The following is a 13,086-nucleotide window of genomic DNA, read 5'->3' on the forward strand; positions in this document are numbered from 1 at the left end:
CAATCACATTTTTAGTTTTTCTCCAATTCCTTGTTTGCATGGTGTAATAATATACACAAAAACACATGGGTGTACCCGATTCGTGTCTTTCTATCCGAAATTAGACACCATTATCATCAGTATTTTAATTTGTATTATTATTATTACCATAATTGTTATTACTTTACAACTATCATCTAATATCATCATTATATGTTTATAATGGTTTCGTTATTGTATTTTAGTATTTCTTGTATTATTATGATGTCATCATACTAGTTTTCTTATCATTATGTTTTATTGTTATGTCATTAATATAATATAAATTATTTTTTGGCGAGTTTAAAGTTATTATTATCACAGATATGTATGAAATGCTCTTCCTCTCCAGGCCAGTAGGTGGTGCTGTGACGTCATGTTTCGAACCACTTAAAACCAGAATCGAAGTCGAGTAGGAACGCAGGGAAACAGGAAGAAGAAACAGCAAAAGAAGAAGAAGAAGATAAAGAAGAAGAAGCAGAAAAAGACGACAACATCGACACCACAATGAACAAGAGACTAGTCAAGGTAAAAATACACGAATCACCCTAATATGCGCCGCTTCGCGACATAATCACGGTGACGCGTTTTGGCCGCATGGCGTGTATCCGCGGCCCCCTCGACCGGGGAAAAAAAAAGCCGTCAACGCGACAGGTTAGCGGCCATCCGACCGACCGAGTGAAAGGATAACGGTGTCCGAAGGACGGGCACCGGGGAGCGGACGAGTTACTTAGTTCAGAGAGCCCGGGGACGTGACTCAACGGCCACCGGGAACACGTGTCACGCGCAGCGGACGGGGGCCATGACGTGTTTTTTAGTGTTTAGTTTTTTTCTAATCCGTGTTGTTCTCACGTTGGTGGACGGGGGTCGTGGCGGGGAGGTCCGCGGCCGCTCGTTTTACGCGCTGTCACCGTCTGAAAAGCTGTGGAGAGAAAACATGGAGACTTTGGGGCTGGGACGTGACGTCACACCTCCACCCCGCCGACAATGTCGTTTCGGAGAATTGTGATTAAAAAAATACAAATATCAGAGTGACGTGAGACCGGAGGGGCCTGTGATTTTGGGGGGAGATGTTAAACGGTGGTGTGATAACTACGTACTTTGATTCTAGTGGTGGGATCACAAATCCGAGGTAATCCTTAACTTTTACTTTCTATTTCTTCAGGTTTTACAGACCCAAGCGGTAGGAATTGTATATTTTATTGTAAGAGTACTTCCACACTGCGGTACTACGTCCTTTTACTGGTCCCTAGTGTCTCTTACACTTTCGGTTTGTCTGATCAAAGCTTTATGACCCAGTGATCTAGTTTTAAGATTCGGGTAGACAGTGAGGTGTCTGCTGACGGGAAGCAGAAGTCCGATTCGCTGCCTTCTTCTTCCTTCTTCTAAAATCTCTCTGTACTTTTTTTACATCTATAAAGTATTGAGTGTTCAGATGGTCATTTACCAAAGTTAAAATAATACTACTGTTGCAACGGTTACAGTATTTAAAGTACCAAAAGTGAAAGTACTGTTAATGCTCCATTGCCCCTTTTACATATAATTATCCTCAGTAGTGCATTATGTGCTCATCCCATGAGACACTTTTACTGTAGTCTTTTTCTTTCTCCATAATAATGCATCCTACTTTGTATTAGGGCTGAACGATATACCGGTTGAAACGCTATACGGTTTCTGTACATTCATACTGACGAGGCTCTGCAGCAGGCGGCAGAATTAGTTTTAAAGGTCGTCACGCAGCGATCGGAGCTATTTGTCTTACCTGTTGAGATTGAGTCATGGTTGTAACTTTATAACAGTAAAGTTATAAATAACCCACAACAAACACTCTTTAACAGGGTAATACACCACGACACAACCGCTTGTGACACAAACAATGGAACACTAATGATGGTACATTTATAAAAATGACCCCGCTGAACTGCATGCTGGGTACAACTCCCAACAAGAAGTAACTGAACATGAAAACACTGAGCGACACACGAGGAACAACGAGAGACCAGAGATGCACCAACACAACTTGTGCCCAAGAGAGGAGCTGCGTCTGTTCAGGGGTTTATTTATTTATTTTTTAGTCTGCCGAGCCGCTGGTAGCAACACTAGCAGCTACGAGCTAACAACGAGCTAACAAGCTAACTTACCGGCTGGCGGTCCTTTTCAGGGACAATGAATGTGTTTACTTGAAAAAGCGATACCATCACACACCAGCAGACCGCCAGAATCTTTCTAAATACCGTGAGAGGGATTTTTGGTTAAATTGGTTAAATAAGTTAAATACCCCCCCACCGGTCACTTTATGAGGCAAATATTCATTCTTAGCAAGACACCAATGCTCAAACACAGAATTGAACTCCTCCTGAAAAGATGCTCTGGGTGAGCAGTTGTTCTTGATCCAACTAGTAGCTGCTTTTTAAATGGCTTGTTTTGTTTCAGGAGCTCGAGGAAATCCGCAACCATGAGGACAAGTTTTTCCGCAGCATTCAAGTGGACGAGTCGAACGTCTTGAACTGGCAAGGCCTTCTTGTTCCTGTGAGTACTGACCCACGGGTGAGATTACAGAAGAACCTCGTCCAGTCGATCACGTCTCTTACGAGCCCGTTGTTCTCTCCAAAGAATTGTCCTCCCTACGACAAAGGGGCCTTTCGGATCGAGCTCATCTTCCCCGCCGAGTACCCCTTCAAGCCCCCCAAGATCACCTTCAAGACGAAAATCTACCACCCCAACATCGACGAGAAGGGCCAGGTGTGCCTGCCCATCGTCAGCGTGGAGAACTGGAAGCCGGCCACCAAGGCGGAGAACGGTGAGGCTCGCCTTCCCTTCTAAGGCAGTATCTTAATAACAAGCACGGATTGGCTATTTAACCTTTGTAGCTGCCGTCATCGCGGTGTCCTTTACTGCCGGCGGGTTTGTTCTAATGTCAATGCTCCCCCCCCCCCCTCCCTGCAGTGATCACCAATCTCCTTGCCCTGGTGAACAGCCCTGAACCGGACCACCCGCTGCGCGCCGACCTGGCGGAGGAGTACAGTAAAGACCGAGCGAAATTCATGAAGAATGCCGAGGAGTTTACGAAGAAACACAGTGAAAAGCGGCCCACCGACTGACGGCACGACACCGACGCTCAACTGCTGGTTGTCACCCCCCCGCCCCTCTTCTGTTTCCTTGACTACACAGCGCGCCCCCCCTCCCCACAGCGACGGCCTGTTCTAGCATACTTGCTTTAAGCACTCTTCAACCACTCCTTCTGAGAGGCTTGTGTTTCTGTTTGACTAAAGAGGAGGAGCAGGGCTGTTCTTGGTGAAGAGGCAGGCTCCGGCCTCTAGGTGTCACCTTTGGGTTGTTTTTTGTTTTCTTTCTACTGATTTCCTTTTCGTAGAAAATAAAGAAAAGAAGAAAGAAATTTGTCAGAGGTGGCATCCTAGGAAGTAAACTAGTTCTACTTACCTGTTTTTTGTGTTTTTTTTTCTCACTTAAATCAATAGCTTATATCAGACTTAATTAACAAAATGCACAGCTGATCTAAAGCTGTCTATATCTGCCCCCCCCCCCCTTTAAGATACACTGTACTCTGTGAAATCACCTGTTGTAGAACATGAAAATTAAAGTTTGTCACTGATGCAGATTTCAACACGTAAACTCAGTGATTTGTGAAAAATGCAACAACGATTCCTTGTTTATGTGTTTTAGATGGTTTTTGGAGGGGGGGGGGGCGGTCTCACAGGAAAGTGCACTGTGTCGGCATGCTTTTTGTTAATTACTTTGCAGACTACATAGTGGATGTCAGACCTAGTTCACCCATCTGTCTCTTCTCCGTCGCGTCACTGTTTGGTTTCGTACGAGATGTACAAAGCACTGGTTCCAGTAATGTTGCAGCACTCAAACGGCTCGAGTTGTTTTCCGTTTTCCATGAATAAACGCCATGTAATCTGAAGCGCCTTCACACATACGAAGGCACTACATCCAGCTGCAGGTGGAGAACAGAAGGTTGTTACTGAATAAAGATTTGTGATGGATGCTTAAACCAAACTGCATTGTTGTGATTTTTAGCTTCAGATTTGGTGTGTTGTTAATTATTGTGCTCATTCTCAGTAAGTAGTGGTGGGATACAAACTAAATTAAAGTGACCCCTTTTGTTCCCATTATTTGGATGAACTGACCCCATATTGAGAATCTAAATAGGAATTTTAAGTCCATGAAAACACATTCAAAGTCAGAGACAACCGCCTGGTTTCAAGTCTCTGATGTAAACTGAGGCCTCTGTTGTTCTGACTAAAGGATCCATCCTGGTCTCCTGTGAACTTCTCCATGTGAGCACTCAACATACCTTCATGTCATACTTAGTAGGATAGTGTGCCGTGTTTGTAGAACAGACCTCTTGGAACTACTGTTCCCATAATGCTTTGGGAGGTAGAAACAAAGTGTTGCCATGGAGTCATCATAAAAGTACAATTACTCAAATATAATTTAGATTAATTAAAGCTTCACAAAATTGAAAACATAGTACAAATTAGAGTATTCTTTGACTGAATGATGAGAAAACACGTCCGCAGGGTGAATTAATCATTACGTTAGCTTGCCAAAAGCCACAATACTCTAAATGCTACAGCTTCAAAACACAAACACCACATGACAACGCTAACATCTTTAATCTTTCATCGCTAGCATGCAAATACAGCTGTGATCACGCTTAGCTAAGAGCAGCAAAGGGCGTCTTCTACAGTGATTTAACGTTTATTTTTAATTCATGATAGTCGTTGCTCGTGTTACGCTGATGCTAATTGTTAATGCTAATAGCTAGCATGTGAATGTTGCTGTGATTATGGTTGGAGAAGAGGCCAGTAAAGGGTGAAGTTCATTAACGTTAGCGCTAACGTTAGCTAGCTACGTGTATGCTATCCATTAGCGTGAGCGTTTCACAAGGAAAACAGTTGCAGTGTTTTAATACTGTTGGCTTTATTGAAGTCAGGGTTACATCGAAGACCTTAAACTTGAGGTAGAATTCCCTCCCTAACTGTAGTTCATGTCTAAGACTAAGTCCCCCTAAAGAGGTGCGGGAGGCAGTAAGAGGCCACCATCTCTGACGTGGTTTGGAGGTTCTGGGACGCTGAGGTTTTCAACAGCGGTGACGGGTCCAGCTTTTACTTCCTGAACTGAGTGACGGGAGCTGGGACCTTAATGTCCTGCCCCCTCTCCAGCTTCTTCTCACAGTCAATCAGGTGGTTGACCCCATCGACCAACATCTGGACCAGCTCCACCTGAAGAAACGCACACCTCCAAGGTCATTCCCGGAAACCTTTCAAATAGTCTGAGATGCAAAGAAAGCTGCGATTGCAAAACCAAACCGATCCTCACCTCGGATTTGCCCAGGCGGTCGTTGTTGGAAATGTCAAAGGTGTCTCCGGTGGCCGCCGTGTCCACTCCGCCGGTGCCTCTCTTCTGCAGACGCAGGTTGTCGAGGATTTTGGAGAAACGTGGGTCCTGCAGAGGGATATGAATCAGTCGTAATCTATTGCAGCTGCAGCAAAACGCCTGTGAAAGAGCCCTCAAGGCGTGAAACGGCGTGATGGCTGCGTGCGTCACCTTGCTGAGCTTCGGCAGGCGCACGTGCACCCCGGCCCTCAGGCCGGTGCCCAGGTTGGAGGGACACGTGAGGATGTAGCCCAGACGCTTGTTCCACATGAACTCCCAGCCTCGCTCCTGGATCAGGTGCTCCACCTGCGGGGACGTCACATGACCAAAGGTCGACCAGTCACGTGCTGCGTTTTCTCGTGATGAAGCGGTAGAGTTAAGGGTTCTTTGAGCAAAAACTAAAACATTCATGAAGCAAACTGAAAAATACGTCGTTGTAGGGAGACGGATTTGAAGACGCCTCAACCTGAAATATCTGATATAATTATGAGGCCGTATAATATTTAACGAACAAATACATCCAGAAAATGTTTAGTGGAAATATAGATATCTCTCAAACACTGTAGAAGTACACAGGGGTACTAGTACACACAAGTACTAGTACACACGAGTACTAGCACACACTCCCTTCTGTACCTGCTTTAATCCGCTGCAGAACCTCTCAAACACCCTCTTCATGTTGCCTCCCTTCTCCATGGAGATGACCCTGGTGTGGTCCTCCTCGTTCACCCAGATCAGGAAGGTCTTGTCATTGTTGTGCCTGAGGAGAACCAACCCCAAGAGCTCTTCAACGCCGGAGATGACTCATGGAAAGGAGCCGAAATAACTTATTGCACATTGTGAAAATCGTCAGCGTTTTACTAGTAAATCTGAATATTCTGGATTACTGTTCCTGTAGTGTATGTTTAATCTTCATCAACTCGTCATATTCTGTAGATATAGTAGTAAAAAGTACAACATGTACCTCTGAGATGTCGAAGAGTGAAAGAATTGAGCTGCATGGAAGTAAAGTATTTAAAATGTGTACCAAAATACAACCGGTTGGAGTAAATGTACATCTGTTCCCCCCCCATCACTGAACCAGCAAGAGGTCTAAACATCACAGCACACGTGCAGCAGAGCAGAGGAACCCTACCAGATGCCTCTGGCGTCGGGCCAGTCTCTGGCCATAAAGGCACATGTCAACAACGGAGAGACGGGCTTGTCAAACAGGAAGTGGTCCTAAAGGTGGGAGGGGCCACGGTGACACAGACACAGGTAGAAAAACAGAGGACGTTAAGGAGGACAACGCCTTCTCCTTAGTGGATGAACTTCTACGTATTTCTGCTGTGGAGGGGGGGGGGGGGGACAGAAGGGAGGGAAGGGAGGGCACTGGAGGAGGACCAGGGGGGAGCACTCATAGGAGGAGGCCCAGACGCATTAGGCTGCGTCTCCCCCGTCACGGCGTTGTTGGGGGGGATCTTTTCTTACCAGATCCCCCGGGAGTCGGGCCAGTCCCGGGCCATGAAGGCCGAGGTGAGCAACGGGGAGACGGGCTTGTCGAACAGGAAGTGATCCTTGTGCGGCGCAGCGTGAAATAATCACAACGGGACGGTCAAATAAAAGAGAATTTCATCAGCCGAAGAAAGAATTAATGAGATGTTCATGTAGTGGGTTTTAGGAGGGAAACTCAGTTTGGTGTTTTTCATATTTTCTTCATTTAACTTGAAGCAGTCAATGAGTCTCCGCCTCTAATCACATTATATTGCATCATAAAAAGATTTAAATGCTTCACAACTATGGGAAATCATGACTTCTGTGGGACCAGAGGAGTCGCCCCCTGCTGGTCACTACAGAGAATGCAGCTTAAACATATTTCAGTTAAGACCTACTGTTACAGCGCCCCCAACTGGCCGATTGCGATCCTATTGGCTGAGCAGCATTGGAACAGAACTTTGTGCCTATCATTGGAATTTGAGCGAATGTTACGATTGTAAATATTATAACAGCCTAATCCAGCCCTAAAATCCTCCCGAAAAGCAGCTCCATCACGTGAAATGTAAAACATTGAGAGGAGTTCCTCCCGTTCCTCCATGTGACTTCAGAGCAAAGAGGATCATGGTCTCACGTCGATGAGCTGCTGCTGCTCCTTGTCCGTCATGTCCCCCAGGCTGTAGTAGCGTCCGGCCAGGTCTCCCTTCAGGCCGGCCAGGGCCGTCACCACCACGCGCTCCACCTCGCGGCGCTCCGCCCTGGAGCAGGCCGGGGGGAGGCTCAGCCCGCGGATGCTGCGGCCCGTCCGGACGCGGGACGACAGGACGTAGTTCTCGTCGAACACGGCGTTGGTGATCTGAAGGTTCGAAGAAGAGAGGGAAGAGGGGGTGTCGTTTAATGTGAGCGGAGGTGGAGGTGGAGGTGGAGGGGGGGGGGGGGGGGCGGAGGGGTCGTGGTGTAAACACCTTGGAGGCGTCCAGGTCAGTGGGGTGTCTCATGGTTCGGGGGTCGTAGCCGTTGTGCCGGTCTTTGATGATTGGGTCCAAGAGTTCAGCAAAGACCTGCAGCAGAGGGCGAAGGTTTGGAAAGAAAAGTGAAAAAAAGATTAATTTAATTAAACTTTCAAATTATAGAATTAAAGTAGTTTAGAAATATGTGTTTTCTAATACACAGACACAAACGGTGACCTTTGACCTCACTCACCTCGTAGCTCTCCTCGTCTCCAGCCACACAGCCCACCGTCTTGATGAACGGGTGTCCGGGGTTGTCCACTCCGGTTTGGATGCTCTGGTCCAGGGTCCAGTTGTTGGGGGTGACCCTGTCCCTCAGTTTGGCGTAGATGGCCGGGGTCAGAGCCGTCGCCATGCAGTTGTTGTGTTTCCTCAGGTCGGGGAAGTCGGAGCTGCAGCAGAGAGCAAGAAGAGGAACGATTTGAGTATTTAACTTTTGTATTTAGTTTAACCTGTTTTATCCAATTCCCTGGGTTCAACTTGTTTATTTCCATTAATGCAAATTAAATAAAGTCATTTGAATTGCCCCTTTACTGAATAAATGTTCCCTCTCTTTGCTCCGTTTTTGGTCTCCACCACCAACAACAGGGGCCATGTCTGTCTCTGTAGCTGCTACGTGCTCGACTCCAGAACCTGAAACCAGCTGGTTTCTAACTGAGTTATGGGTTATACTGGGTTATAATTATTTATAGTAAAAACAGAGCTTGCTCCCCAGGCAGAATGTAAACCATGGGCTGAAATGCAATGTAAGTCGCTTTGGGGAAAAGCCTCAGCTGAATGACATGTAATGATGCAAAGTAAAAGTCATTTGAACAGTTCTTTGTGTAGACATATTGAAGCTTGAGGTTTGACGGAAGTATTTCAAAAATAATCACTTATTCATTCAATAACATATTCATATTTGGGACACATTCTGTGATTACATGCAGTAGTGGAAAAGTTGAGTGGGTGAGACGCAGAAGGGGTGGTGTGAAACGGGGGGGGGGGGGGGGGGGGGCAGTGAGTCAAAGGTAACCCAGATGAAACCTGAGAGAGGTTCTTCAGGACGGTGCCAGTGTTCCTGCCGTGACCTCTTGTGCTCTTCATACTCTCAGATGTTCACTACACCGTGAAAATACCACCACCATGAGCTAAATATACTTTAAGTATGTGTACTAGGTGTACTATGGTGTGATGACCTTGACTTTACAGCTGAATGTGAGTTTACATGCAAGACTGAGATAAGGTCTGCTAGCGATTAGCATCAGCGCTATGCACGTGTGCCACAGCGGTTAGCATTAGCAGCAGCTATGCTAGTGATTAGCAAAAGATGTTCACAGTAACTACTTCTCATCCCTGAATGACTTATCCGTGGATCAGAGCCGATAACCGGTCATTGATCCGTCTCACCTGGGCGGATAGAGCTTCGTTCTCCCCTCAGCGGCCAGCGGGCCGCTTTCGTTCAGCAGGAAGCCGGTTGCCATGGTTCCCGCGCCCAGGCTGGCCAATAGGACGGCCGCGTTGCGTCCGGAGATCAAGCGCGTGAAGGAGCTCGCCATCTTTGCGGTTCTTTGGTTGCAAAATGAGCTGCAGGTAAAAATAACAGGAAAGGCACCGATTTGAGTTAAGTTTACCGAGAGTAAAGTAGAAAAATAACCAGAATATTCATTGTGTTTTCTATGAGTGCTTCGCCAACTAATCTCGTCCAATCAAGCGCTGTAACGACCCCCCCACAAAAGAAGTGAATCTAAGTCTTTAGATTCAAAGAAACTTTCCTTTTTTAACTTTCTTGATGATTTATGGGATTCTAAGCGTGTTATAATGAACAAAAGACATGTATTTCCGTAAAACAAAGCCACTGAAAGTAAAATGTGAGAGGACCCCCCCCCCCACGGTGTTAATACAGTAACGAGCTTAGAGCCGGTGCTCTGAGGCTTTAGCATTAGCACAGAGCCCACCGGGCCTCACACGTGCACTAATGCGTCCGCAGTGCACGGCGCCCCGAAGACTTCCGTCTCACAGGCGAAGACGGACGGAACCGTTTGGTCACAAAGTCAAAGTGACCCGTTTTAAGGTCGCGAGACCACGTCTTAATATGGAAGCTGTGAGGCCGGTAATCCGCCTCACAGCAAAGATGGCCGACCACCGAGGAGCCAAAAGTTCCCCCAACACGTCACACCCCCCGTCCACTTTCCTCTCCATCTGGGGGAGGCAGGCACCACTCGTCGGGTCAGTGGGAATATTATTTATTATTTATAGATCACTGGCGGGCGGTTGTGCTGCTAGGTGCCAAGAAACAAAGAAGGCTGACATTCTGAACTGGTCACAAGATCCGAGCCCCCCCCGCCCCCCCCACGTGGCCCCTCTGCCAGGCGCTGGGTCGGTACAATCAGAGCCAGCTTCGTCCTCCTGAGAGGACACGGCACCTCACAGACTACACAAAAACATATGGAAATGTGTTTCAACGGGAAATTCACCCTCATGAAAACTTCTCATACTTCTCACTTCATATTATTTATTTTACCGTAAAGATTTCTTTTGATCAGAATGTATAAATCAAGTTAAATCATAATTTGTTGTCTTAATATCATAAGCTTGATGTCATCATCACATCCAGCAGCATCAGCCTTTCTCACTCAAAACGTCTTTTTGAAACATGAACACAGACGTTACCCCTCCTCAGATTATCTATAAATATCAAGACCCTGCAACAAAGGTTCAAGTCAAAATGACACATCAACTTTTAAAGAATTTCTACAAAGGTATTGAACAAGCAGCTTGAGGTGCCAGAAGCCAGTGGAGCTAACGGGTTGGAAGAGAAGAAGACAGTACAGTACCTGAAGAGAAGCTGCTCTGCCTTCCTGCTCAAGGTCTCTTGCTAAAGAGCTTTTCACTCTCCTCTTCCAGGGAGCTCCGCCCCCTCAGGTGGGATTAAGAACCGGGAGCCAATCATAGGTTCAGGAAACAAGCCAATGAGGGACCTCCAACATGAACTGCCAAGGACCACCTCGGGTCCGATGTCAACCCCTTCGACCTTGATGTTCTCCCTCACACTCTGACCCTGAGAAGCAACTTCAATGCGGAAAAACAAGTCTGCCACGTTGAAGATGCACAATAAGGGCGAAACAACCACATATAGAAGATACAAAGAGGTAAAAACGCACGGAATGAAACAAGTACATTACATTCCACGTCATTTAGCTGATGCTTTTATCCAAAGCGACTTACAATAAGAGCATTTCAACCATAGAGATACAAAGAAGAACAAGAAACAACAAAGTGTAATTTCATCAAATAAGCCGATGTACAACTTGTTATTGATAAGATCCATATGAATGATGGTCCGTTTAGAGTCAAACAGACCATAAAGCAGGAGAAGCTTTAGGGCGGAGCTTCCCACTGATTGACAGGTCTCTACCAGACCATAACACAGTGGACATAACTGTGTTTTTGTTGTTTTCTGTATTTGATGGTCTTTAGTGGCGTTGAGCCAATGATATCCTCCTTTAACCCTCATCAAAAAGATTTGAGACTACATTTTCATGATTTCCTTTTATTGTGTGTAATTATCTGTACAGGACACAGGTGAAACATTATGCCAAGTATACAGAGATGTAAGAAAGCGGGGTTCTTCTGTACTATCGCATTTAAGCGCACTGACATCAGTAATGTGCCGAAGTAAACAAACAAACATGACAAAACTCAGAGTGGACTAGACAGATAACTGATCCCAAGACCAGAGACATCTCGCTCTAACAAAGTTCAGTCTACTGACATTCTGTCAGACAAATAGTGCAAAGATTCCACTACTTTTCTAATACAGTCGACAAGGTTTAAAATATCATCAAAAGATCACATTGACAGGGAACTAATAATAATGGAGATTAAAGAAATGTAACCATAGAGCGTTGTATCACGTGGTAAACCATTGAGACCGTTGCTCTTGAAAAAGAGAATGAAGATTATTCCAAAAAATGTACAAAAACAAAGAAAGACATTTTGATTGTCAAGCGATGTGAATAAAACCAGTGCAACATAAACCTTTTGAATCGGCAGAGGAGCAGAGACATCAAAATATCAAAGTAGATCAAATATTTCCAGTGTGTCTCGAGATATTGTGCACAAGCCGGAGAGGTGCTCCCATTGACGTCTATGAGGAAATTACTTCTGTGTAGTGACCAGCAGGGGGCGACTCCTCTGCTCCCATTGACGTCTATGAGGAAATTACTTCTGTGTAGTGACCAGCAGGGGGCGACTCCTCTGCTCCCATAGACGTCTATGAGGAAATTACTTCTGTGTAGTGACCAGCAGGGGGCGACTCCTCTGCTCCCATAGACGTCTATGAGGAAATTACTTCTGTGTAGTGACCAGCAGGGGGCGACTCCTCTGCTCCCATAGACGTCTATGAGGAAATTACTTCTGTGTAGTGACCAGCAGGGGGCGACTCCTCTGCTCCCATAGACGTCTATGAGGAAATTACTTCTGTGTAGTGACCAGCAGGGGGCGACTCCTCTGCTCCCATAGACGTCTATGAGGAAATTACTTCTGTGTAGTGACCAGCAGGGGGCAACTCCTCTGCTCCCATAGACGTCTATGAGGAAATGACTCTACTTCTGTGTAGTGACCAGCAGGGGGCGACTCCTCTGCTCCCATAGACGTCTATGAGGAAATGACTCTACTTCTCTCTTGATTTATTCCCTCAGTAAACATTGTAAACATGAGTTTATGGTCTCAGTCTCTAGTTTCAAGTCTTCTTCAATGCAGCATGATGTTCATTTAGTGAATGATGGTCCATTTAGAGTCAAACAGACCATAAAGCAGGGGATGCTTTAGGGCGGGGCTTACTGTGATTGACATGTTTCCCAAAAGACCATAAAGCAGGGGATGATTTAACGCTCTACCAGATATGTATAGTGTCCCTACGTCCATCCCCAAATTCCAGATATTGTAAATTCTTGTTTGTGATAAAACAACCCCATGGCAACGGCCGTAGTCCAAGATGGCGACAGTGGAATCACAAAAATTCCAGACTTCATAGCGGTAGCCAACAAACCCAACGTGACATCACAACGACTATGCCCACTTTGTAAATAGACCCTAGTTCTAAAAAAAGCTTTAGACCCCCTGCATGTAGAAAACACTGCTCAGTTAAAGAAATGCTGGATGAGAAAGAAAAACACAGATATTTTGGTGGAGACCA

General features: G+C 45.9%; 2 protein-coding genes across 2 annotated transcripts; one reads left to right on the top strand and one right to left on the bottom strand.

Moving 5' to 3' along the window:
* Positions 1-388: 388 nt before the first annotated feature.
* Positions 389-4,041, top strand: ube2l3a (ubiquitin-conjugating enzyme E2L 3a). Its single transcript, XM_037484381.2, has 4 exons — positions 389-546; positions 2,452-2,547; positions 2,632-2,818; positions 2,965-4,041. The coding sequence occupies exons 1-4, from the start codon at positions 526-528 to the stop codon at positions 3,117-3,119; spliced, it is 459 nt and encodes a 152-aa protein (XP_037340278.1). The 5' UTR covers positions 389-525; the 3' UTR covers positions 3,120-4,041.
* A 908-nt stretch (positions 4,042-4,949) lies between these two features.
* Positions 4,950-10,842, bottom strand: ckmt2a (creatine kinase, mitochondrial 2a (sarcomeric)). The gene is made up of 10 exons (XM_037484339.2): positions 10,724-10,842; positions 9,297-9,473; positions 8,101-8,299; positions 7,863-7,958; positions 7,532-7,753; positions 6,560-6,645; positions 6,061-6,184; positions 5,596-5,730; positions 5,368-5,493; positions 4,950-5,270 (listed from the first exon to the last, which is right to left on the bottom strand). Exons 2-10 carry the CDS (start codon positions 9,443-9,445, stop codon positions 5,154-5,156), a joined length of 1,254 nt encoding a protein of 417 aa, XP_037340236.1. The 5' UTR covers positions 9,446-9,473; positions 10,724-10,842; the 3' UTR covers positions 4,950-5,153.
* Between the last annotated feature and the right edge of the window lie 2,244 nt (positions 10,843-13,086).

The sequence above is a fragment of the Pungitius pungitius genome, chromosome 18 (assembly GCF_949316345.1).
Source record: "Pungitius pungitius chromosome 18, fPunPun2.1, whole genome shotgun sequence".
Classification (NCBI taxonomy): domain Eukaryota; kingdom Metazoa; phylum Chordata; class Actinopteri; order Perciformes; family Gasterosteidae; genus Pungitius; species Pungitius pungitius.

Excerpts from the sequence above, each read along its gene's own strand:
- ckmt2a (XM_037484339.2), bottom strand. The coding sequence starts at position 9,445 with ATGGCGAGCTCCTTCACGCGCTTGATCTCCGGACGCAACGCGGCCGTC. Across the intron at positions 7,959-8,100 it reads GAGACGAGGAGAGCTACGAG|GTCTTTGCTGAACTCTTGGA; the intron begins GTGAGTGAGGTC and ends CCTCTGCTGCAG. Across the intron at positions 5,271-5,367 it reads ACCGCCTGGGCAAATCCGAG|GTGGAGCTGGTCCAGATGTT; the intron begins GTGAGGATCGGT and ends GCGTTTCTTCAG.
- ube2l3a (XM_037484381.2), top strand. The coding sequence starts at position 526 with ATGAACAAGAGACTAGTCAAG. Across the intron at positions 547-2,451 it reads TGAACAAGAGACTAGTCAAG|GAGCTCGAGGAAATCCGCAA; the intron begins GTAAAAATACAC and ends GTTTTGTTTCAG. Across the intron at positions 2,819-2,964 it reads GGCCACCAAGGCGGAGAACG|TGATCACCAATCTCCTTGCC; the intron begins GTGAGGCTCGCC and ends CCCTCCCTGCAG.